The 27,923-nt window shown below is 36.1% G+C and overlaps 1 protein-coding gene across 1 annotated transcript; it reads left to right on the top strand.

The window, feature by feature from the left end:
- On the top strand, positions 1-27,923 carry LOC129110941 (vasoactive intestinal polypeptide receptor 2-like). The gene is made up of 13 exons (XM_054623215.1): positions 1-57; positions 4,771-4,870; positions 6,633-6,740; positions 10,419-10,516; positions 19,046-19,143; positions 20,216-20,354; positions 21,488-21,638; positions 22,943-23,003; positions 23,396-23,465; positions 25,334-25,425; positions 26,004-26,142; positions 27,183-27,224; positions 27,308-27,923. Exons 1-13 carry the CDS (start codon positions 1-3, stop codon positions 27,479-27,481), a joined length of 1,329 nt encoding a protein of 442 aa, XP_054479190.1. The 3' UTR covers positions 27,482-27,923.

Here is a 27,923-nt window from a genome sequence, read left to right as displayed (position 1 = left end):
ATGGCCTTTACGCACCGGCTCGCTCTGCTCCTGCTCGGCTTCACCTTCATCCACACGGTCGGTCCCTTTCTCCTTATTGTTATTATTATTATTATTATTAACATTATTAATGTGATTCATTCATAAAAACACTATTATTGTTATTTAAATATGAGTTATTCCTTTAAACACGTGTATTATATGGTTTATATTGGTGTTCAGGGTGAGTTCATGATATCTGTGACTCTAAATATTTAGCTTTAATCGGCTTAATATCATAATTAGGGCACAATAATCATAAAACAGACCCACTGTGAGATTAAAAGGAGCTTTTATTTATATATTTCCTCTAATATTCCCACTGAGACTGTTTATATTCATCTCTTTGAAGTTGTATTCCTTTAGGATTTCTACAGATTTCAGTCACCACATAGGAATTATATAATAATTATATTAATAATCTTCTTCTCTGCTGCTTTTAATGTCATTAATTAAAACATGTTTTGACTGTAAATCAGCTCAAACTGCTGTTCTTCATAAACATTGATGGCAACATTACAGTCTTCATTGTGTGGAAACATTTTATCTTCGCTTCACTTCCTGTCTGCTGGTTTTTCACTTCATGTTCACATCTGTGTTTAGATTCTGTTTGTCTGGACGTCCAGTTTGTTCATAACACAAGTTATCAGCTGTTAGAGGAGCTAAACTCCTTACCAGAGTTTGAATGCAACACCAGACAGCTGAAGTGGATGAAAACTTACATTTGTAGATTTTATTTAACAGAAAACCAATAACGACAAATAAAATACTATGCTTTTTTTCTGTTGATGTACGTACAAACTTAACAGAAAAGTGTCAGTTTGTGTTTTATCGTTTCTACAAAACTATTCCACAAAACACGTCCTTTAAGTTGCACTGAACGTTTTAATTTGATGATATACAGGTGAAAATATGAGTAGTAGAAAGCTGGCATAATGTATTTGAAAAACATGTGTTTTATAGTTTTCTAACTGATATTTTGAGTTCTATTTCTGTATTCATTTTATATAAAAGCACCAAAAACCTTGTGTTTTGATTTAAATTGATCAGTCTTTATTTTTAACATCTTTTTCCCTTTTCATTTCTTTTAAAATTGGAAAAAATGTCTTTTACTATTAATATTTTGCACTTTTTTACCACTAATATTCATCTGGGCGTGTTTTGTTGTGTTCAGGGAACATTTTACAGCATTCCTTTGTGAATATTTAATACTTCCTGTCTGCTGGACGAGACATTTCGCAACGTCAGACTTTTGTAATCACAAAAGAAACTTATCAGCTGTTTGTTACAGTAGATGTGAACTTCTGATAAAAGTCAATGACTTCTGCTTGTTATGATGATGTCACTGGGAGGCTGCAGGACATTCAATATGTAAACTATGTAGCTCATTTTGATATTAAAACACATAAAAGAATAGTCAGTTAATCACCCTTCATTTGGATTAAAGCTAAACTGTGATAAATTGATTTTATGCAGTATTTTAATGTTTGACTGTCAAAGCTCAGCAGACAAACTTCTGAACTTGAGCATTAAAATCCTGCAGAGAGACGTCAGTGAACGTCTCATGAAACAGCCATCCCTCGTCTGCTGTGTTTAAAGACACTTAGAGAGGATGGGAAAACCTGATGTTGGAGAGTCACTCAGCTCTCTGGAGTTTAGTTCATCATTCTGTGTGTGTTGACTCTGAGTCAAAAACTGCAGCTAGAAGTTCAGCCGATAAGAATCATTCAGGTTGTTTGTGACGTTTAAATGTTCTTTTCATGTTTAACTAAGATTTGATTCATGATATGCAGGGAAAAACTGGGATAATATGCTTGAAAAGATACTTTTTTTTTAATATTTAAGTGACAAATATCGATTGATTTAAAGCAAGACGCTAACATAAAGAATCAGAAACAATCGTCTAAACGTTGCAATCAAATAAAATGACGTTTTCTCTCCAAAATGGATGCATAATGTGCATAATTAGCACCTGCTGAAGTGACCAGAGTACTGGCCCAATGCATGCTGGGTTTTTCCATCATATATACAAGTAGAGGGAATGTATTGATATGTTGCTTCTGACGGGTGAATCTGCCTCGTGAGACAAGTGAAGGTCAGAGTTCATGCATTCCTCAGAGACCAGAGGAATTGTTTATGTATTTAAAATGCCAACATTCTTTAAAAAGAGAAGATTTAAAATAACTGAGAGTTTGAAGAGATCTCCAGTGAATTCTGCTTCTTCATGTTTTTAGTTTTGACTTTGAGGAAAAACCTGAACCACAAACATCATAGATCATAACGCAGCAGCAGATCAGAAATATGTTTTCAAATTGCAATTATCGTCATAAATGGCCATCGTTCATAACTCAGTCAAATATGAGCTCACTGACATGATGCCCATATTTGGGCAGTTTGACTTACACTGTCTGAGGATATCAATATATCTGGTATGCAACATTAATAAACATCCCTAAATGTGCTTGGCAACATAGAAAAAAATGCGCTTATTATAGCTGCAGAACGTTTTTAAGTTCTCTTCCGTGTCAAAGAAACACAGTGATGGCTGTCTGTTCATCCTAATTAAGAATTAGATCATTCAATTTGCCAAAATGTGAACAAATATAGGTTTAAAGTAACAGAGCTCAAGCTGCAAAGCAACATTTTACTTCCTGTTTATGTTTCCTAAAGCATTATTGGAACTGTAGTTTCATGGAATAAATCAAGAATAATAAAACGGATTAATAATAATAAAAGGTTTGGCAAATCTATTAATATCAACTTGTAGTTGTAGTTGTACTTGGGGCACGGTTATCTCGATTCAGTCTGATGAACAGTGCTAGTAGTGGATAGTACTTCTCCGAAGACAAACGTTGGTGCTTTTTAATTTGTATCGGTCTAATCTGTGTTTTTTTGGGAGTCGAGGTCAGACGAGGTTGAGGATTACAAACTGGAACAAACCTCCTTTTGTTGAATGTAATCCAGAACATTTTAATCCGTAATGGATCTGTGTGTTTGTGTGTGTTTGTGTGTGTTTGTGTGTGTTTGTGTGTGTTTGTGTGTATTAAAGCTCGTTAGGAGACTGAGATTAAATTGTTTGTTAAATAAAGTCAAACGGTTCATCCTCCGCCGTTTAACGCTACCTATTCATAGTTTCTGTTTTCAGAAGATGGAAACAGGAAAAGACAAATCAGAAACATCTGATCATTTTTAAAACCAGTGAAGGTCAAAGGTCACAGACGTTCAGCAGCCTGAGGGAGGAAGTATCATCTGCTCATCCACATGTAAACTTTATTAAATTCATTTAAAGTATTTTAAACTTTTATAGGCTCACTGTTCTAGATTATTTAGAGAAGGAAGCAGCCGGATACACGTGTATTTTAAGACAATGTACAAAATAGTAACTTTAAGGTAGTTTCATATCTCTAAAAAATAAAACTATATATTTGTGTTTGTAAAGATCTACGTCTCTAGTAGGAACCAATGAGCTTTGAGCTGAGAGCCACAGACAGGAAGTCAGACAGTATTAAGAGACGGACTGATGTTGGTTTGGTTTTGTTTCTTTCATGGGTCATTATCTGTTTTTGATCGTGTTGTTTACCTGTTTGTTTATTTACCTGAAGTATTTTTGTTTAGTTTGGGCTGTTCTTTATAATAAGCAGATATAAAAAAAAAAACAAGCCTCCTCAGCTGTGAAGGTGATTTCTGATTGGTCGACGTGATCAGGTGACCGGTCGAAAGCCTGCAAGCGATGGCTCGATGGAAAGAGGAGAATTAACAGAATCTTGAGAAGTGTGTGTGTGTGTGTGTGGTGTGTGGTATAAACACACTGACGGGTCTGAAAACGTCTGAGAGCAGCAGTGTATGTCAGTGTAAACAGACCACACACACACACACACACACACACACACACACACACACACACACACACACACACACACACACACACACACACACACACTCACACTCGGTATTTCAATGAAGTCAAGTTGACACATGTTTCTCCTTTTGTTCAAGCTTCATTTGAGTGTCTCCGTCAGCTGTACCAAGACACACACACACACACACACACACACACAAAACTTTCAGCACAGGCTTTTTAGGATGGCTTATTAGTGCCATTGTAGGTAAAAAAAAAAAATAAAGTTTAGATAGCTGTTGGAGGGGGAGAAAAAAAAACCCTCATAAAATTAATGCTTTATAGTTTTCAATTTACGAGAAAAAAACTGATATTCTCTGAGATTAAAGTGGTAAATCTACAAGGGCATAAACTCACAAAGTTAAGAGAAAACTCTGAATTTCTTACATTAAAGTCGCAAATCCACACAAAAAATCCACTTGAATATTCTCTGAGATAGAAGAAAAAAATCTCTCTCAGATTTCCGGGAAAAGGAATCATGAATATTTTGTACTTTTTTGTCAATGAAACTCATAACTTCCCTTTACAAGACTTTAATCTTGTTAATTATCTCTGAATATTACCCCCATCTCAGTTATTTTATCTACAATGGCCCTAATACGCCATCATATTTGATAGTTTCATGGTGCATATTCATCATTTTGGGGAGTAAATTTAGTGCACAGAAGCATGAACTTCTCATTTGAAGGAACATTTAATCTGAAAACCTCCTGGACAACGTTTCCGATTACAAAAACATGAAGCACGTTCATCAAACACACGGAGAGCCGGAGTCTGAACTTCTGTCTGAACTGAGGAGCTGCGTTCACGTCGGAGATAATATTCATAATATTTATTTCCTCTCGTCCCGACAGCTTAATGGAAAGTTTCCTCACTGCCAGTTCCAATGGGAGATGCAGAGCGCCAGGAGGGAGTGTGAGACGCTGCTGCAGCAACAGACGGCCGCTAGCACAGGTACACACACACACACACACACACACACACACACACACACACACACACACACACACACACACACACACACACACACACACACACTGTTTGGAAACCCCCATCAGCTCCAGAATGATATAGATGCAGGACAGACAGTTTCTACGGTGACGAACAGTTTTGGCCTCTGCAGGAACAAAAACTCAAAAAACTACTTTAAAACACACACTGACGCACAAGTGTGTGTGTGTTTGTGTGTGTTTGTGTTTGTGGGTGTGTGTTTGTGTAGACTGAGGTCAGTTATGGGAAGAGGAGGGTGTGTCTTTCGGTCTCTGTTGCAACACCCTCGCTTTCAATCATTTATTTACCTCTCAGGCCAAATATGTGTATGCACACACACACACACACACACACACACACACACACACACACACACACACACACACACACACACACACACACACACACACACACACATAGCTACAGTACTCTGTTTTTCCTCAAAGGTCATGTGTGTTTCAATGTTTTACCTCAGCGATAATAAAAGAGCGTTTTATCGGTGAGCTCTGCAGCTTCTGGGTTTTTTCTCACGACTGCATTATGTCGTGAGTGTGTGTGTGTGTGTGTGTGTGTGTGTGTGTGTGTGTGTGTGTGTGTGTGTGTGTGTGTGTGTGTGTGTGTGTGTGTGTGTGTGTGTCTCAGGTAGATATATTGTACATTTTATTCCACAACATTTAACTGGCAGCTGTGGTTACTTTTCAAATTCAGATTATCAAAAAAATATATAAATTCACAAATAAATTATGACATATTATTGTAGATTAAACTACCCAGCAGGATATAAAGTAATTACCAGCTGCACCAATAAAGTGATGAACACATTAATGCATCAATAATTATAATCCAATAATATAATAAATATTATTTTTGCATAATGAGTACTTTTACTTTTTGTTCTTTAAGTGTATTTTGATGCCTAAAATACTAATATTTGTATTGCAGGACTTTTACTTGTAAGAGAGTATTTCTCCACCCTGGTGTTACCACTAATACTCGAGTACTTCTTGAGTACTTCCACCACTGATCCTCATAACTTCAGATTCATTTATAGGTGCTTATGACAAGTACAAATAAGTGATGAACACCTGACACGACTGAAAATCATTTAAGTCTTTTCTTTGTGGAGACAAAATATAATAATCTCTGTTTTGACAACAAAGAATTGTAAGAAAATGAAAGTTTGTAAAAGTGAATAATTTACTAAATTCATTTAAGCAATTTTAACCAAAATAATGAAGCAGAATTAAAAATATTGGGTCATTACTTCTTGTAGTTTCAAATGCAAGTTGATTATTTCTTTAATCTAGATATAAAAGCCCTAACATATTTAAATTGAATGAATAAAATTGTACTTTATTTGCAAACATTTGGTAATATGTTTCTTAAATGCAACTTAAATTAAGTTATTAAAAGATTGAGTGGCATAAACAACAATAAGAGCTACACTGGTTATTTAATAATTACATTTTCAATGTTTTACCTCTAAAACTATCTTAAATTCATACTTTTTATGAATAATAAGTGCGTAAAGTGTTAACTTTAGGATTTCTGAATGTGCAGTTGAGCCAAATGAACTTCAGAGGATCCAGAGAAGCTTTTATTTTGATTTATGTTTCCTGACTGTTGGTGTGTGTGTGTGTGTGTGTGTGTGTGTGTGTGTGTGTGTGTGTGTGTGTGTGTGTGTGTGTGTGTGTGTGTGTGTGTGTGTGTGTGTGTGTGTGTCCAGGATGTCACGGCGTGTGGGACAATGTGTCGTGTTGGCAGAGGGCGGAGGTTGGCGAGGTGATGACCCTTCCATGCCCCTCCCCCATCCTCCACCTGTTCGGAAAAGAGGGTGAGTCCGTCGTCATCGCCATAGTGACTGATGTTAATGTTCATATGTTGACATTTGTCTACTTTTAGGGAATAAGAAAAGTTGTATCTTTAACTAAGACTTCTTGTTTTGTTTTGGTTTATAATTAGACAGAATCCAAAATGTCTGAAAACAGTTGAAGAGTCCTTCCTGCTTCATGTCGGTCTCTGTGGTTCACTCGTTCATAAGCTGATTGTTAATCCCTGCTACATTTGCTATCCTCTGATAAAAGCAACAAAAACTACTTGGTTTGGACACACACTTAAAAAAAAGAACACAGAATCACTACAGAGACACAAATCAACTACATAGATTATTACATTTCTAAAATGAGACACAAGAAGACAACAGAGAGACACAGAATGACAACTAAGACACGTAAAGACTACATACAAAGAGTGACAAAACAACCACAGAGAGACAAAGAAATACCAAACACAAAAACTAAGACACCAAAACACCTTCAAAGAGTCTTATGAAGACTTAAAAATGAGACACAACGTTACTACAAAGAGACACAAACAGACAACAGAGAGAGACAAAACAACTACAAAGAGAGTAAAAGAAACACCAAAAACTACAAAAAACACAAGTAGACTACAACTACACACAAATAGAAATATATAAGACAACAAAACAACTTCAAAGAGACTTATAACGACTTAAAAATGAGACACAACGTTACTGCAAAGAGACTCTATGAGACTATAAAGAGATAGAAATCAACTACAAATGATACAAAACTAATATAAAGTTTGTGATTCTGCAGACGCCTGCAGCTCGTTAAATTAGTTTTTTAAATTACTATAAAAACATTAAAACAGTAATTAGTTAATTTATCCATTCGTCCATCTTTCACATATTTTTGTTTTTGTTATTTGATAATAAAAGTAACACATTTTGTCATAGTTTTCTTTTTATTTCACTTTTGACTTTTATTTCAACTTTTCATTTAGTCAATTTAAATTTTTTCATCAGAAACATTCGAAATGAACGTTGATGAATAAAGCTGTTTATTACTGATTTAATTACCTTTTATTTGTTGTTAAAGATTGACTTTGTGAGATAGCAGCTCAAGTTAGTCTGGTTTGTGGGGGTTTTAGTGTCAGGTTCATTTTAAATATGTTTTTCGTTTAATAATCAGTCATAACTGTCTGCAGCTCGTTCGTCCCGGACTGAACCAGCTGCGTCGTGACTTTCAGTCGACTCATTCTGCTTCATCCATCATGCCCACCTCCTCTTGTCACTCCACTCTTTGATCCTCTTCTTCCTCCGTCATCAGCACACGTTTGAGGCCGGCAGGTCTTTCATCCCTCCACCTCTCCACCTCCTCACCCTTTTCCTCTCCCATCAGCCCCTCCTCCCCCACTCTGCAGTCTGAACCTTCCTCACCCTCTCTCTGCCTTCATCTCTTATTTTACTCTCCCCAAAAATGATACCATCCTTTTTCCTGTCCATCTAAATAGAAACATAACGCTGAAACCTTAACACAAATAGCATATTTCCTATAATAAACAATAATGATGAAACCTTTTGCTCAACTGACTCCAACAAAATGTTTAAAGAGACCAAAACAACTACAAAGACCATAATGACCACAAAGAGAACAAAGAGACATCAAACATGACTAAAGGACACACACAGAATACAATAACACACATATAGACACCAAAGACTAAAAGAAGACTACAAAGAGGCACAAAAAGACTACAAAGAGAAACAAAAAGACTACAAAGAGAAACAAAAAGACTACAAAGAGACACAAAAAGACTACAAAGAGACACAAAAAGACTACAAAGAGACACAAAAAGACTACAAAGAGAAACAAAAAGACTACAAAGAGAAACAAAAAGACTACAAAGAGAAACAAAAAGACTACAAAGAGAAACAAAAAGACTACAAAGAGACACAAAAAGACTACAAAGAGAAACAAAAAGACTACAAAGAGACACAAAAAGACTACAAAGAGAAACAAAAAGACTACACAGAGAGACACACAAAGACTACAAAGACAGAAAAACTACAAAAACACAAAAAGACAAAAAGACTACAAAGACAGACTACAAAGACACACAAAAAGACTACAAAGAGACCTAAAAAGACTACAAAGACACACAAAAAGACTACAAAGAGACTATAACAACCACAGAGACCCAAAGAAATGCCAAACACTACAAAAGTAGTACGAATAGACTAAACTAAATCTAAAATGTACTATTTTAATGCAAAACAGCTGAAAAATGTCCTTGGGAAGTTTGTCTTCATATAAACGCTGCCTTCTCCTCTGGGCATTGAAAATGAGCAATTACAAACATGAGTTGAAGTGTTTGTTTTTTAAAGGAAATGTATTAAATGTATGACGTTACATATTTAGTGGAACCTTTTTCAGATTATAAAGCTTCGCTCCATCTCCATCAGCCTCCTCCTACACCTCTGTCTTCTCCCCTCATTCACTTCATGCGGGTTATTATTCTCGGGGCAGCTGTCAACATCTGGACCGGTCCACTTTCTCTGTGATTCCCCCTCAGCAGCATCTGTCATTAGATCGTCCCGGTTGAAGGATGAGGCGTGAAATCAGCATCACAGGTCGCTGACTGAGAACGAGACTCTTAAATATGACTGAAGTTTAGTTTTTCTTCCTGCATAAGCTGCGAAAACAAACAAAACTCCATTTTCTTTTAACAATCTTTCACTGCAATCATTTTCTAAGAACATTTCTACTAAACTTCTTCTCATGTTCTTATCTATAAACTTATATATTTAATTTAGTGTAAAGGAAAATACCTGCACACTCTTAGCCTTTGATGCAAAATGGATTTAAACATTTCAACATGACCGTCTTCCTCAGGGTAATGACATATATTCAATATAATTAAGTCGGATAAACTTGTTAATCTAGAGTCATTTTTTAAGAGCATCTTAAATTATGATGCTTTCCAAAGTCTGGAAAATATACTTATTTGCTTTCTTGCAGAGAGCGAGAAGAGAAGATTGAAACCATTTTCATATACGTCTGGAAAATATGAAGCTACGGCCAACTTGTTGTTTTTTAAACCGCTTTTTTTACTTATTTATTATACTTTACTGTTTGATTACTTATAATGTTTCATCCCTTCTAGATACTATATGTCTCTAGAATTACACTATTTTAGTTGTTTATATTCAATTTATTTATTACCTGTTAGATAAAATATATTTCAGGGCTGCCAGGAATCAAATTCTGATGAACTAAAAATGAATCTTATTTATATACATGCATTTATATGTACATGTATGTATGTGTATATACATTTCTGTATTTATATTTATATTTATGCATGTGTATATAAATGTGTGTGTATGCATAAATATATGTATGTATACATATATATGTATATTTATATACGTGTATCTTTATATGTGTGTTTGTATTTATGTATATGTTTGTTTAAGTATATATATGTGTATATATATGTATAATTGTCTGTGTATTTAATTTTTTTCATGATTTATTGGCATTAAAGCAGTCAAATCTCAGTATAATGGGTCTTAAAATACTAGATGCTGTACAGAATTTATGATTTATAGATAAATATAGAGATAAAATTAACTGAACCTGATTAATGAAGGGATCAATACATTTTTTTCAGGTTGTAAAAATGAAACCTCTTTGTGTTTCAGGTAACATCAGCAGGAACTGTACAGAGGGAGGCTGGTCTGAGGTCTACCCCCCCATCACCATTGTCTGCTGGTCCAACATCACCATTGAACCTAACGAGGTCTGTTCACTTCCTGTGTGACGTTGTGTTTACGTGTGTTTCTCGTGTGTCTACGTGGCCTACAACATGTAGCCTGAGTGTGTGTGTGTGTGTGTGTGTGTGTGTGTGTGTGTGTGTGTGTGTGTGTGTGTGTGTGTGTGTGTGTGTGTGTGTGTGTGTGTGTGTGCGCGCTGCGGTGCAGGAGTACCTCTGATCTGAGCTGTGTGTGTTCACCGTGAAGCTGCTGCTGATACTTCATGTTTCATGTCTGATTGTGCAACCTTGGCTGATGCAATCAGAGAAAGTTTGAAGAAGCTGCCTTAAATGAACTCAAAATCCCAGTTTATGCACCAAAAACCCACTTCAGACCACCAAATAATCAGTTTAGACAGCCCAAAACCTAATTAATACCACCAAATACCCAGTTTAGACCATCCAAAACTTAATTAATACTACCAAATACCCAATTTAGACCATCCAAAATCTAATTAATACCACCAAATATCCAGTTTAAACCACCCAAAACCTAGTTAAGACAACCAAATATTCAGTTTACACCACCAAAACCCACCTCGGACCACCAAATACACAGTAAAAACCACCATAACCCCACTTAAGACCACCAAATAACCAGTTTAGACAACCCAAACAACCCTTAAGACCAACAAATATTCAGTTTGCACCACCAAAACCCACTTCAGTCGACCAAATACCCAGTAAAGACAAACAAATGCCCACTTTACACCAACAAATACCCACCTACGCCCTTCATAACCAGTTTACAACACCAAATGCTTACTTAAGACCACCAAATACCCAGTTTAGCCTATCAAATACCCACTGAAGACCACCATAACCCCAGTTGGGACAACTAAATACCCACTTTAAACCACCAAATACCCACTTCAAATCACTAACCACCCATTTACAACCACCAAATACCCACTTACAACCACCAAAATCCCAGTTTAAACCACCACATGGCCATTTTAAACCACCAAAACCCCAGTTTATATAACCACATGCACACTTAAGACCACCTAAAATACAAGTTCAGGACATCAAAAACTCTGATTAGACCCTTACAAATCCATTAAAACCATTATAAACCCAGTTCAGAGCTTTAAAAACACTGTTAAAAGGTTTTGACAAGAGTCTTAAAAACCGTTGTGTTCAGGGTTCAATTTCCACCATGGTTTCATTTAGTGTTTTCATCAGTGTACGTGTCAAGTCTCACGTTCAGTCTGTGGCATCGACACATCAAAAGATCATATCTCTGTTTTGACCCACTTTGAATGCTTTGTTCAACAACAAGAAACTAAACCACAGACCCAGTTTTTACCGTCTGATTTTAAAAGCCGACCGCGGACTAGTTTCAGTGAGTTCCTTTATGCAACCTAACACATACTTACAGCCACAGACTATAAACTTTTAAGGGGTCACACAACTTTAAACTATTCCCCTTTGATTTGAAATGTATTTGTCTGCATTTTCTGCAGGGAATGTATTATATAGTTTTTCTTACAATGTAAAAAAGATCCAAGTCCCAAAACCAGATCTCAACCCTCCAAATAATGCTTAATTGACACTTTGTTGGAGTCTGAAACAGGTTTTATTACCGTTAAGGGGATTTGGTACTAAAAAGACAAAGAGAGCCACTTGATTTGACCAATGATGTTAACTTTTTGAATGCATAAATGGGCAAGAAATGGAACCTGTCCTTTAAAACTGAAACTTTTATTGCACATCTGAAAATGAATGGTGAAAAGAACAAGCAAAAGAATAACTTCTCCCCAAAAATCATCGGATTAACGTTTGTGAAATCAAACAAAATACATTTGTCGTGTATTTAAACTACATAAATACTTAAAATGACTTAGACAGTACTAAACTCAAACAGGACTCACTGTTCACTCTTGGTTTTCAAAGTAAAAACAGCACATGAATGCAACATATCTGATCACTCTGATCAGATTACAGAGTCAGCGTTTGGACGCCGTGGTGAAGTTAAAGGTTAGATTATCATATCGGCTCAGAGCGTCCGTGTGTTTATCTGTTCAAAGACGAGGCTCTGACAGAGATAAACGAAGACGAAGGTCAGATGTGAGGAGAGTGTTTTTTTTTGGTTGACAGATCTCTGACCTCCAGCTGATCGCTCGGCTTAGCTCCTCTTTCTCTCTTCAGACCACCATGACATCGGCCTCTTCCTCCATCCTCGTTGTGTTTGTGTCGGTTTCTGAACTTTGGAGGAGCAACTTTATGACCAGTTTACCTGAATGATAAAGGAGAATTACTTCTAGTTGTATCAAGTCAATAAGATGTTTTTGAATTTTTATTTGTTCAGGTTTCTATTGGCGATCACTGCTTGGAAATTTCTGAAAAGAAAACGAAAGTTTAGACAATCAAAACCCATTTTAGGTGCAAATCCAATAACCAATCATCTATTTTTGAACATCATTTGGGTTTTCCCAAACAACATTTTTTTTTTTTACTAGTTTGGACGACTTAAACCAAATTTAGATCATTTAAAACAAAGTTTAAGCTCCAAATACCAACTTTAGACCACCAAATACCCAGTTCAGATCGTCAAAAAAACAATTCAGATTTACCAAAACCCACATAAGACCACCAAATAACCAGGTCAGAAGATGCGGTGTAGACTGGTCTCTGCTGGACTCTGGTCTGAAGGAGTTTCTGGTGAACCTTCATGATTTCATCTGGTTTCTCCAGAATCCGACCCGGTGGCTCCGATGACGAGCTTTAAGAATAACTTTATAGAAACAGACGATCTTCTCTCTGATGGTCTGTTTACTGATTGAGGTCTATAGAGGATCAGGACTAAACTGAGACTGATTCAGGACCAGATAGAAGCTTCTCACTGTCACTTTAAATAAAGGACCTGAACACTTCCTTCAGCGTTCAAACACATTGCTTGTTGTGGCGAGACACCGGCTTTAGCTCTCAGATGAGTTGTGGGTTCAGATCCTGGTCCTTGACTCTCTCTGCTCTCTAATCCGCCTCGTCTGAAGGTAAACTGGAGGAATTTTCTCCTGTCTTTTACTCTGAGCCTGTGTTATCTGTGTTCAGTGTGTGTGTGTGTGTGTGTGTGTGTGTGTGTGTGTGTGTGTGTGTGTGTGTGTGTGTGTGTGTGTGTGTGTGTGTTTGCCTCTGTGTGTTTTAACCGGAGGCAGTAGATTAAATATTCTGCCCCGTTATTGCTTCTCGTCACGGCTGCATTCCAGGACCCGTTGGTTTATACGGAGCTTTAAACAAGCAGGTAACATCCAGGTTTAGGAGAATATCCGGGACCATTATTGAGTCCACGCTCTGTTCATGCCACACACTCCTCCTCAAGAAGAAGAAGTAGTAGTAGTAGTAGTAGTATTTTATTCAGCCGTCGCACACAACACACTAAGCGTACAATCTAGTATACAATATGATGGAAAAGGCAGGAACATAATGCTTATATATTACATTACATTACATTACATTACAGTCATTTAGCAGACGCTTTTATCCAAAGCGACTTACAATCAGTGTATTCAACATAGGTATTCAAGAGAACTACTAGTCACCAGAATGTCTAAGTTGCATTATAAGTTTAAGCTGTTCTCAAAAAAATTGTAAAATCATTCACACTTGTAACCCCCCGAAAAATAACTTTTTAAACCATTCTTTTGAAAACCAAAAGTAAGTTACACATTCTAACAGTATTTTAACGTTAACAATAGAAATAAATCCCCTCTTATTCCCTTTTTTTAGCATTTTGTAATTTACCCTAATGTATCGAAAAGAAACCTTTGGACAGTGACTGAATATTGCATTATTTTATAATATACCATTTAATCTCTATATTTCATTAGAGTTTCCTGTGAAGACGGAGGTTTATTTTGAAAACTTTAATAGAAAAATTTGATTAATCAGATCAACTTAAAAAATTTTTTGGTGGGAACAATCATAAGACCTTTGTGAACCATAACCACATGTTTTACTGTTGTTTCCATTCCTTAGAAGACTGACATGCCTCATAGACCTCCCTGGCCACACCCCCTACACTTAAGCCCCACCCCCTTTCATAATCCATGAACCGTTTGTTGTGTACAAGACTCTTGTGGGAGGCATCATTGAGTTCCTTTGTCATTGTTCCTGGAGGCTTCGACCCGCCGGTCCCCCCCGACGTACCGGACGGGTTGTGAATGTTTTTGTTTAACTGCAAAGTCTACAACTGATTTAAGCGGAGAAAAGAAAGATAACGGGTATTAAGACTCAAATCTGAGCGGTGTGAAATCAGGAAACAAATCAGTAAATAAGTAAACAGAAACTATTAATCATGTGCCGTACACACATCTGAGCAGTCTGACAGACAACAGCAGAACATAGAGGTGAATTTTAACATCACACACACACACACACACACACACACACACACACACACACACACACACACACACACACACACACACACACACACACACACACACACACACACACACACACACAGCTGGGCGGTGATGCTCTCCAGAGCCCCTCAGGTGTGGGATTCCCGCTCTCTGACTCTCGGTGAAGCTTCTCTTTGCTTCCTGTTGGACAGACGGAGGTTTTCCGTCTGGAGAACATTCGCTGAGACCAGACGTCACCGCTGGCGCTCACACAGAAACCCACGGAGCAGACCTTTAAATCAACAAACTCTGATGTCCCCGGCCTCACATGTGGAGGCTTTTATTGTGACGTGAACGTAAAAAGAATAGACTCAAAAGGTGTACAGAGAGGATGTGGGGAGGTTAAGAAAGATTCATGCAAACAGGCTTTAATGCACAGGACAGAAGGAAGCACAGGCTTGTTTTAAGCTCTGCCCACTTTCTGTTAAAGAAAGCTGATGTTTGATGTCAGAATCTGATCCAACTTTGAAGAACTACTACTTGAAATAGACACACGAGGACTTAGAACGCGTTCATGGTGGCAATATGAGAAAAATAACAGCTGCTCGATGCTGAACACACAAGACCAGAGACTCTCTTTCTTTGTCTCTTCTTCTGTTTAACAACAAAACCCTCCGTCAAAGATGTCCGTGACGCCACAGCAAATCCACCTGGCTTGGACCTGATGAGGTTTATAAAAGTACTGATGAATAGAAACTTCAAATAATCAAACCAACTCTGACAAACATCGACGTAAATCCTGTTTTGCTGGATTTTTGGAGGTTAGGGGTGTTGAAAACTTTGATGCAACTTATGTCCTCGTCTTAAATATCAGTGTGTGCTTTCCGTCAGTTGATCCAAACTACCAATATAGATTGCTCATTTATTCGTTTTTTAATCTCAATTTGTCAATCATTTTCTTGACTTTTAGAATATTGGAGAGAGAATAAATTGTACATTTTTAGCGCTGACTCAGTGAATCAAGAACTATATTGTCATTATGCAAAGAAATGACTGTAGCGTCAAATGTTGAATAGTATTAAAGGACTTCACACATATTTATAAGGAATGAATAAGACACAAATTAGATAAAATATAACAATAAATATTTACAGAATTTAAGAAATATGAAGTAGAGAACAACTCTGATGGTCCCGATTTAAAACAGCAGGAGATAAAGACTTGTATGGCGGTCTTGGAAGCCGCTCAGCCTAATGTTCAGCATCGCTTTAATTCCCCGATGTCAGAGAGGAAGACAGAAAGGGCGAGCGAGCGGCGAGATTTCTGGACGGAGACGTGTTTGGACATAGAAGGAGATGTGGCTGCTTTAAGGTCATCAGCTCACAGCCTGAGAATCACACTCAGGAATGAGACGGCTCTGTCTGTCCTCACATATTTGTATCTTCACATATTTGTCCATGTGTATTTAGAGTAAGTAATTAAACGAAGTGCAACAGGGTACTTACTCCGGGGAAGTCCTGCTTTCACATTTTTTCTTGGATTTATCAACGTCTGAATGTTCATGTTGCCAGGTGACAGTCTGATCAAACCACACACACACACACACACACACACACACACACACACACACACACACACACACACACACACACACACATGCAGCAGATTAGAGTTTTCACCGTCTTTAAGTAAAGAATTGCACAAACTGTAAAAATACATAATTGTCGGGTTATGTTTAGAATGTTAAAATGCATGAAGGTTCAAACGATAATGAAAATCATTAAATTTGGCGAACGAAGGATTTTGAAAACATTCTTATCAGAAGGAAGGAAAGAAATGACTTGAGCAGAAAAAAGAAAAGGAGAGAAAATAGGAAGAAAAAATAATATAGAATAGAATTTAGATAGAATTTTTAAATCTCCGTCAGAAGAAAGCAAAGAAAAGGAAAATAATGAGGAAAACAATAGTCTCATAGAAGGATGAAAATTGGAAACCTAAAACATTTTTTAAGAAATGTTGGAAAACAAAAGACGGTAAGAAAAGTGAAAAATAACAAGCAAAGGAAAGAAAAGACCAAAGCAGGAAAAAAGTGAGAAAGAACAAAAAAAAGAGTGTCAAAGAGAAGGAAAACAGAGAAAGAAGGATAAGAAGTAAAAAGGAATGAAAGAAAGAAAATTGAAAAGTAGGAAAGAATGAATAAAAGAGGGAAGATTGTTCGCTTTCAGAGCGTTAATATTCATGAATATGTGGAATTTTAATGGTGAAAATACACAAATTTGAAGATCAAAGAATTTTGAAAACCTCGTCAGAATAAAGCAAATAAAAGGTAAATAATGAGGAAAAACAAAAGACTGATAGAAGGAAGAAAAGTTGGAAAGAAAACAAAAATTATGAAATGAAAAAAGCAAAAAATAATGAGCTAAGGAAAGAAAGAGAGTGAACAGGAAAAGACTAATATAAGGATGAAAAGTAAGAAAGAAAACAAAAAAGGATGAAATAAAAAACTAAAGAAAAGAAAAGTAAAAAGCAGTAATAAAAGGAGAGAAATAGGGAAACATGGACTCATAAACACAAAGGACAGAGGAAAGGAGTGAAGGATGAATATTGAAAGAGAAGACGGAGAAGAGAAAGTCTCCAGAAATGGAAATCTGTAGATGTCTCAATATGGACATTTCTGCAAATTGAGATATTTTGGTCGTTGAGCATTTTTTCTTGTATGAAAACGTTCATATTTAACGCTTGTGTGACGTATGTGTTGGTGTGCGGACCTCTACAGAATGTGTGTTTTTACATGCGTGTGCTTTAAATGCATGGGAAAGGGGCTCGTGCACGTGCTCATGCATGTCTTAATGTATACACTGAGAGTGTGTGTATGTGTGTGTATGTGCGTGTGTGTGGTTGTGTGAGTGGATGTCCGGTTTATTGCCAGATGGTGTGTCAGACATGAAGAATGTTGTTTATAGATGACGAGAGAGCGATGAACGCCTGGCACACACACACACACACACACACACACACACACACACACACACACACACACACACACACACACACACACACACACACACACACACACACACACACACACACACACACACACACACACACACACACACACACACACACACACGCGGGCAGATCCATCTCTGAGTCTCGGCCTGAAGAGTTTTACGGAGTGTGTGTGCTGTTTTGAAATGGACCAGGGTCTCATCCTGACCCCTGCTTTTATTGTGAAAGGGCCTCTCCACGCTGAAAACAGACACACGAGGCTCCAGCTGATGAAACTGTCTTTGTGCATCTTTTGAACATCATTCTCATCGTTGTTTGGTAAAACCAGACCTGGAAATAACTGAGTTTGAAACCTCTTTTAGTTTTTTTTGCTTGCAGATTTTATTTAGAAAGGGAATCAACTTTAATTCATCGAGAAAACATTTGTTATTAAAACCTACAAAGACGCATCTGAAACAGTTTATTTGGCGAAATATTTTATAAAGAATCCTCTGTGGATATATATGTGAATAAGGTAAAAAGGAAGCATCACACCACACAGAGAACTCTTGTTTCTGATTGGCTGCAGGGCGACGATGAGGCTGTTTTCTGTTGCCAGGCTAGAAGCGTAGACGGTCATTATTCTTTATTTAATATGTATATTAAAAGAGAAGCGCCCTCCAGTGGCTTTAATGATCACCACAACTAGGAAACCTGGTTTAAGGGTTACTTGTAGTATTTCTATTTTCTGCAAATTTATACTCCTTTAATATTTTATTTTATATCTTTATACAACTTTTCTACTTTAATAACAACTTTGCACGTGTCTGCTTTGTGTACTTTTATATTATTTTATGTATATTTTCTCTTTTATCTGTTTTTATTTATTTTTCACTGTGAAGCATTTTGAGCTGCATTTCATGTATGAATAGTGCTATATAAATCAAATATATTATTATTATTATTATTATTAATATTAATATAAGTTTTATTTTATTTTGTTTTATTTTAATTGAATTTATTTTATTTTATTTTTACAATATACTAAAACTATATTTTATATTATCACATACATGTACATTTTAACTAGATCAATTATTTGTGTGTGTGTGTGTGTGTGTGTGTGTGTGTGTGTGTGTGTGTGTGTGTGTGTGTGTGTGTGTGTGTGTGTGTGTGTGTGTAGCTGGTCTTCTACAGGGTGGTGAAGATTCTCTCCACTCTGGGTCACAGCCTGTCCTTCATCACTCTGCTCATCAGCACCATCATCATCTGTCTGTTCAGGTAAACCGGTCTCACTTCCACACCAGTTAAACCAGTTTAACCAGTTTAACCAGTCAATGCGCCCTCAGGTTTCACAATTAGATTTTATTTTTTTTAAATAAGGAAGAACTAAAAAATGTGTTGTGGAAAAGATGGACTAAAATATTATAAAAAGGTTGATTATTATATTTTAAACTCTAAAGGCAAAAACAATAAAGATGTCCTTTCTTTTTTGGCTCATACTTCTATTTTCCCAAATTATTATTCACTGTGGATCAATTTCTGACTGTAATATTTCAAACTTTATAAGCATCAAGTTCAAACTCAATACAACCTTTTCATTGCAGTGTAAAAATTATATAATTCCATATTTTTTCTTTTACTGTTTAATTAGTTATGTATTATATTTGTTTTGATCATGTTTGTTTTACTTATGTCTCTTGTTTGTTTGAAATCCTGCAAATAAAGGATTCTCTTAATTTATCATAATACAGGATTAAAAAGAGACGCTATCAATTACCAAGAAGCGATAATCCAAGAAGCGTTGCCATATCTTGTCAAATGTTTTACTCTTATTCCTTAACCAATAAGTTATTTTCTCCAAAAGTATATAACTGTTCATTTCAGTGAGCCACATTCAGAGAGAGAGAGAGAGAGAGAGAGGAGAGAGAGAGAGTTATTTAAACATTCACGATGATGGTCGACAGTTTAGAGTCGAGGCCTTGACCTTCATATTTAAGATACTTTTAGCTCAGGATGATTGAAGGATTACTCAGATATATAAAGTAAACCTGTGTGTATAAACACTCTTAAACACACATGTTTCCTAACACACACACACACACACACACACACACACACACACACACACACACACTGAGGTGATAACAGCTCAGTGAAGCTCCGTCTGGATCGACTCCAGATGTTCACTCCGATGAATTTTCCTCTGGATTCACACCACGACAGCCTCTGTAAACACACTCCTCTACATCCCTCTCTGTGTGTATATATATACGTATATGTATATATATATATATATATATATATATATATATATATATGTGTATTTATATGTATTTGTGTACACATGCAGGAGGCTCCACTGCACCAGGAACTACATCCATCTGAACTTGTTCTTGTCCTTCATGCTGCGAGCCGCCGCCGTGCTGACCAAAGACGTGCTGCTGTTCTCCGACGAACAAAACACCGACTGCAGCACACAGCCATCGCTGGTGACCACACACACACACACACACACACACACACACACACACACACACACACACACACACACACACACACACACACACACACACACACTAGTTTAAATAAACTAGAATATATTTTGTGCATGTTTCTAATAATTTGCACATCGTAGATTGAAACACTAGATGTTAATCTAGTGAAATTATCTCTGTTTTACAGTAACCAATGTTTGACCATTTCTTTCTGTTTTGTTTTGTTTCATCTCAAAATCAAACATCTTTACATCTAACATCCACATTTGCATCATAATCTTTTTAGAAGACCCTTAAGTCATGACCAAAAAACAACATTTTGTAATTTCTGCCTGTTTTCACTTTACTTATTTACAGATTTACACATAACATCATATTACGTTATTATTAAGTTTGCACTTAAACCATGCACTTTATTAGAGTTTAAAAGTATTACATACATTTAATTTAATAGCAGCACATACAGAAATACTTCTTTTAATATGTTGACACGCCGATAAACTACCGGAAGTCAACTGTTACACTGTTAGTCGAGCTGTGTGGTCGTTATCTGGTCTAGAAACACAGATTTCTATTTCAGTCTAGTTTAAAACTAAACATTCACTATAGTTAGGGTCGTGATATATTTGACCCACAACCAAAAAACATTTTCAGACCCCTGCTGTAAAGACATTTTTTTACCACAATATTGCACATATCTTACATATTTTCTATAAGTTAATATATAGTATATTTCTTTATATGCATAGATATATGTATATATGTAACTGTATATCTTCCTTGTAAATCTAATTAATTCTAATAAAATTCTTTATTATTTTTTTACTTTATGCTACTTTTATTTACTTTGTTATATTGTAATTGCCTATCTTATAGTTTTTATTCAAATTAATTACATTTGAATATTAGTTTATTCTCTTTCCTGTATAGCAGATTGATTTTTTTTTAAGGTTTCAGTGGAATATTGTTTACAGCAGGGTTTCTTCTGTTACCAATCTATCAGTACTTGTGTTTCATGTTTATATTTATTTATATATTTATGGTACTAGTGTTCTGGTCACACTGGGATTTAATCTTTTTAATGACACATCTTTCTATCCTCTGACTGGTGTGATGTGTTGTTACAGGTGGGCTGTAAGGCCAGCCTGGTGTTCTTCAACTACTTCATCATGGCCAACTTCTTCTGGCTGCTGGTGGAGGGTCTGTACCTCCACACGCTGCTGCTCGTCGTCCACAGCTACTCCACCCGCCTCTCCGTCTACCTGCTCATCGGCTGGGGTACGACGTGTTCAGAAAATATATTTTAAGTCATGGAGATTAGTCACAAATACTCTGCAATAACTTGCATTTTTTATAAAGGTGCTAAATTCAGAGCGTTAATATATAAGGAGTATTATCTATGTAAAGATATAGAGCCGTGTGACTTTTAGTGCATGTTATGTTGCGTTCAATTTACCTTCATGTTATGTTGCGTTCAATTTACCTTCATTTATAAGTCAGACTTGAGAATTACTTCACTATTGGTATAAATCGTAAATGTTAGAATGGAAAAAAAAAAAGATAAGTAGAGATTGTACGCTAGACGTTGACTTTAATGCAGGATTTTGTTGTTTTCTGAACAAAAGAGGAGATTTAGCTGCTTTCTTACTGTTTTTGCCTTTCAACACTGATTGAGAGTGAGAACAACCTGAAAATACAATGTGATTAATGATTTATGAGATAGCTTTATGTGTTTAAGTGTGGAGATGAATGTGCTAAACAACACTTTTTACTAGAATGTATCTGAATACCAATTTTATTTACTGCCACTACAGTATTTATTTAAAGGGGACATTTCATGATATTTTTTAGGCTTCATACTTGTATTTTGGGTTTTTACAAAAACAAAAACTTTCTGTATCAGAATAATTTTAACATAAATAAGAATCACTTAAAAGATAAATATACACATAGTGACTTTATAGTAGAAGCTTAACATTTTGGGAAATATTTTCTTTCTTGCTGAGAATAAGGTGAAAAGATGGATACCACTCTCGTGTCGGAACAGTTAATAACATGTTATAGTCATTAGCTGCTTAGCTTAGCTTAGCATAAGACTGGAAACAGGTTGAAACAGCCTGGTTCTGTCTGACGGTAACATAATCCGCATACCAACACCTCTTAAGCTCATTGAGTGAGCTTGAAACTTGAATCTGAAGACAGAAACAGAAAACTATAAACAGAAACTGTTGCATCATTTCTGCACTTAAGATTCTTGCAAAATCACCCTCACATACGCAGACGGACGGACAGACGGACAGACAGACAGACCAGTATGTTTCACGAAAGGTCGGCTGGTAATCGGTCTCCTGGCTCCTCTGTGTTCACTCTGATCCGTTCCGCTGCCACGCAACACCACCTTCCACCATCCGTCACCACTTTACCCAACACTTCCTCCCTAATGCATCAACATTCAGCTCCAGCTGTTTAATGTACGTCTGTGTGGGTGTGTACGTCATATTTCCTGCTTGGCACCTCGTGAGGATGTGCAGACTGAGAATCTAAACAGACTTCTTCTGCTCCTCTTTCCTCTCCTCTCGCAGGAATCCCGTTTGTTTTCATGGTGGCGTGGATCATATGTCGGATAAACCTGGAGGACACACTGTGAGTCTGAACGTCATGTGAGGCCTTTTAATAAACAGGATTAACAACAAAATAAAGTCTAATCTAATTAGGAGAAATGTGTTAATCAGTTAAAAACTCGTCATTCTCTGCATTCTCTCTAGTGTCCACCAGGGGGCGACTCCTCTGGTTGTATAGAAGTCTATGAGAAAATGACTCTACTTCTCTCTTGATTTATTCCCTCAGTAAACATTGTAAACATGAGTTTATGGTCTCAATCTCTAGTTTCAAGTCTTCTTCAATACAGCATGATGTTCATTTAGTAAATGATGCTCCATTTAGAGTCAAACAGACCATAAAGCAGGGGATGCTTTAGGGCGGGGCTACACACTGAGTGACAGGTCGACACCAGAGGTTCATTTTCTTTTATCCAGGTGTTGGGAGATGAATGAGAACCCAATCCCCAACAGACTGATGAACTGGCCCATCATGGCGTCTGTCATTGTAAGTTTTGCAGCAACATCTTAATATAACCACTTTGATTCACTGCTACTACAGTATTTATTTAAACAGGATATATTGTGCTCATTTTCAAGTCTGTTTTCTGTGTTTTTAAGTGCGAAAACTTTTATGCTGCAGTCTTGACCTTTGTAATAGAGATTCATTATCTTAATGGGATTATCCTGGTAAATAAAAGTTAAGTTTATAAAATATATAAATAAAATACTTTCCCAATATTTGTTAACCACTTAGACATGCTTCATAAAACAACAATTTCACAATATGGGACCTTTTAAAAATGCACATTCAGTATCATCCACTAAACCATTTATCTAAAATGTATCCCGTCAGATTTCCACTTTCAAACTCATAAACTCTTTGCAGTTAGATTTTTATCATTTTATGGAACTTGAATGACATTTATCGTCATTTTCACTGTGACGCTGTGTCTCTCTTTAATTTACTCTCCCAGTTCAATATACTCAATACTTTAGTCTGCCAGCTGCAAATACTCATAAATTAACATCTTGGAACGTTTTTAGTAACTTATTATAAATTCCCCGTCTTTCAACCCTCCAATAAAGACTTTTATAAACAGTCTAATAGCTGCTAAAACGTTGGGATGACATTTAAAACCAAATATAAACTCCAGATAAGCTTCAGTCACTCAGTTTATTTCTAAACATCTTGGAAAGCAGACGATCAATCACAACATTTTGTCATCTTGAACTTTACTCTGTTTTTAGTAGCATATTTTCTACTTGCTGCTCTGTTTGATTCATTGTCGACAAGAATGTTTAACTACTCTGATTTCAGCTTCCCAAAGACTCTCAGCACTGTCCAATATATTCTAAAATCTGAGCATGAAACAAAGTCATTTATCTAAATGTGAAGAAGGTAAAAACATTTTAAAAGCGTTGATCAGAGTCGTTGAGAAACAGAAATCACCAGTGGACGAGGAAGTGTTCAGAAAAGTTACTTTCTGCTATGTTTGATTGAGCTGGAGCTCATTTTGAACTATTAACTCATTATTATTTTCATTATGGATTAATCTGATTATTATTATCTACATTATTTGATTGATTGTAAAAAATAGTGAGAAATGTTTGTCACAATTACCCAGAGACCGAAGTGACGCCTTAACTATGTCTGTTTAGTCCAAACCTCAACATTATTATTAATAAATGAACATTAAGAACATCATAACTATCACATTTACATTATTAACATTATAACTAAATGTTAACAATATTAACATTATAAAAGCATGAACATTATTATTAATAAATGAACATTAAGACAGTCATAACTATGACATTTACATTATAAACATTCATACAATATATGAACGTTATTTTATTACTATACATTAACATTATAACATTATAACTAATACATAGACATTATTTAAATTATTACTAACACGTTAACATCAGTACATTATGTGTAATACATTAACATAACTAACATTATTACTAATACATTTGCATTATTGACATTATTACAAGCATATGAACATTATTATCATTATTACTAATACTTCAACATTGCTACTAATATGCTGCCATAATTAACATTATTAATAATACATAAGAAAATCTTCAATTAGTGAAACTGGAACCAGGAAATGTTAACTGTCAACTGACTAATCACTTAACTAGTAAGTTAATAGTATCGAAAGCTTTCAGATAAATGAAGTGGAATAAAAAGTACAATATTTCCCTGTGAGATGTAGTGGAGTAAAAGTAGAAGTAGAATGTGGCATAAAGAGTACAAGTACCTCAAATTTGTACTTCACAAGTTTTGCTTTGATTTCACAGAAGAAAACACGAACTACTAACCCTTCTCTGTTTCCATCTCTTTCATGTAAGATAAACTTCGTCCTCTTCATCAGCATCATCCGCATCCTGGTGCAGAAGCTTCGCTGCACCGGCGTTGGAGGAAATGAGCAGTCGCAATACAGGTCCATGTTTAACCTTTGACCTTTTAATAATCATATTTATACATTTTAGTGCGTGTTCAGGTGACATAATGAACCATCTGGCTGCCTCATTTAAAGTCACAAGAGTTTCTAAAGTTGGATGTCTCTTTAGAAAACATAATTTTGAAGTTTTTGAAGTAGCGTTTCCACTAAATATGACACAGTTTGGTCCATAAATACGTTCATTGTTTTTGTTTTGAACATTTCCAGTGAAAAATGCATATGTTATGCTAGAAAAACACTGTTTAGTGTGCAGGGGTTTAATAAACAATGTCCTCTTGCTATCAGCAAAGATCAGGATGCTTCTGGTTACTGAAAAAGAAAGTTTTGATTTTCAAAACAAAAGCAGACAGTTTCCAACTTTTTTTTTGTGGAAAGAAAAAACAAAATGCTTCAATTTACATTAAACATTTGGCACCAAAACAAAGATGTTGTCGTGGTCTATTGTGTGACCTGATGTTTGCAGACCTGTGTGTGCGTGTGTGTGTGTGTGTGTGTGTGTGTGTGTGTGTGTGTGTGTGTGTGTGTGTGTGTGTGTGTGTGTGTGTGTGTGTCTCCAGACGTCTGGCTAAGTCCACCCTCCTGCTGATCCCTCTGTTTGGGATCAACTACGTGGTGTTCGTCCACCTGATGGAGCCGGCCGACAAGAACATGAAGCACATCAAGATCTTCTTTGACCTCGGCCTCGGATCCTTCCAGGTAACATGACATACGACGGGTTTCACTTCCTGTACAGAAATATACAACATATGTGCTCATTCTAAGATGAACAACAAGTCTTGAATCATTTGTTGTGCTGAGATGGATATAAATATATTGTATAGAGACAGTAGTCCAAATCCTCTACATTGATTTGTTTGAATTCAGAACTCAATCTTTCAACAATACATCTTTATGAATGGTCAAAAACATAATATAAAGCATTCTTTTCCACATTTTGGAAGACATGAACACTGTTTGTCTGTTTTAGGCCATAATTGAACTTTATTTATTTATTTGTGTGTCCTCGTCCTCTTTAAACTTGGACTTAACTCAAATTTGGGGATTTTGACAAGTTGTATTAATTTTTTTGGACATATGGGACTGAAATTTGGACACTTTCATACCACGTTTTAAAGCAGATACAGGTCTGATTTCAAAGACCGAATCACAATTATTAAATATGAAAGTGCAGATTTCTTCTGAAATGTTGATGTTTAATTGGTTAAAATTCTCAAAATATTCAGCTAACTTAACTAATTTTAGTTTTTTATGTGAGAAGCCTTTTTATAACCACAATCCGTGTCAATTTTTCAAAATTTAAACTCTTCTTACAAAACTACAAAATGATAAGTATTAGAATTAAATCAGAATTGGTTTATTGCCAAGTTATTTTGCAATTACAAGGAATTTGGCTTCGTGATTGGTGCATAACAATAAACAGTGCAATAGTAAAAGACATAAATAAAAATAGGAAAATTTACAATTGAATAAAGAAACAACCCAATTTAGTGAAGGTGAAAATGAGTCTGTTTTTTAAAAGATGCTAACTACAGAGTCCCACATCTTGCGTTTAATTATTTTTTTATGTATTTAATCACTTTTATGTGTAAACTTTTGTATTTATTTGATTGATCTGTTAACATTTTTTAATAACATTTAAAATATAAGTTAAAAAATGCATCCTTTCTTCCTACCACTTTTATTTACTTTAGCTGTAAAAAGGTTTTCTGTTTTTTTGTGTATGTTTTGTGTTTTAGGGTCTAATCGTGGCGGTCCTCTATTGTTTCCTAAACAGCGAGGTGAGTCTGCACACACAGGTTTCCCAACATTACCCTTCTGCTTCACAGACACTGAACTCTTCTTTGTTGGTGTGTAAAAAAAGGTCCAGATCGAGCTGAGGAGGACGTGGAGAAGTTTATCTCTAAAGCGTTACGTGGGGCGGGACTACCGGCCACACGCCATGTCGGTCAGCCGCAACGGCAACGAAAGCTCCACTCAGTTTCCCAGAAACTCCAGAGCCCAGTCCATCCTGCAGACTGAGACCAGCATGCTCTGACCGGAGGTTTAAAAGAGGTTTAAAAGAACCGATGCTCATATTCGAGAAGTACAGAGAGGTTCAAAGTCTCAAGGACACTTTTATAGACAAAGTTTCTGAGGTGAAGGACTTCTTCTTGTTGGACCGTGTTTGCCTCCAGAAGATTTTTGTCTTCAGTGATTTTTTTTTTATTCATGTCACACACATTAAACAGTTCCTGCTGAAATCATGCAGAGCAGAGACCTGCATCAACTAATTGCATTTGAAGGCCTCCTTTCATGATTAAACATTACCAAAAAAATTGCAAATAAAGAAGTAAAATACTGGTTCAATAAATGAACAACACACTTCCATAGTCACAGTTGTCTCAGATATTTATGGGAGACAGCCGAGTGTATCATGTGTTACAGTGAAGACGACTATTAACGTCAATGGTAAGTTTTGATTTCGTGATTTCGTGATT

The sequence above is a fragment of the Anoplopoma fimbria genome, chromosome 21, assembly GCF_027596085.1.
Source record: "Anoplopoma fimbria isolate UVic2021 breed Golden Eagle Sablefish chromosome 21, Afim_UVic_2022, whole genome shotgun sequence".
Lineage (NCBI taxonomy): Eukaryota > Metazoa > Chordata > Actinopteri > Perciformes > Anoplopomatidae > Anoplopoma > Anoplopoma fimbria.
Note: the sequence above shows the minus strand (reverse complement) of the source record. Positions and strands in the feature narration are given on the sequence as shown.

Excerpts from the sequence above, each read along its gene's own strand:
- LOC129110941 (XM_054623215.1), top strand. The coding sequence starts at position 1 with ATGGCCTTTACGCACCGGCTCGCTCTGCTCCTGCTCGGCTTCACCTTC. Across the intron at positions 6,741-10,418 it reads CCACCTGTTCGGAAAAGAGG|GTAACATCAGCAGGAACTGT; the intron begins GTGAGTCCGTCG and ends TTTGTGTTTCAG. Across the intron at positions 25,426-26,003 it reads AATGAGCAGTCGCAATACAG|ACGTCTGGCTAAGTCCACCC; the intron begins GTCCATGTTTAA and ends GTGTGTCTCCAG.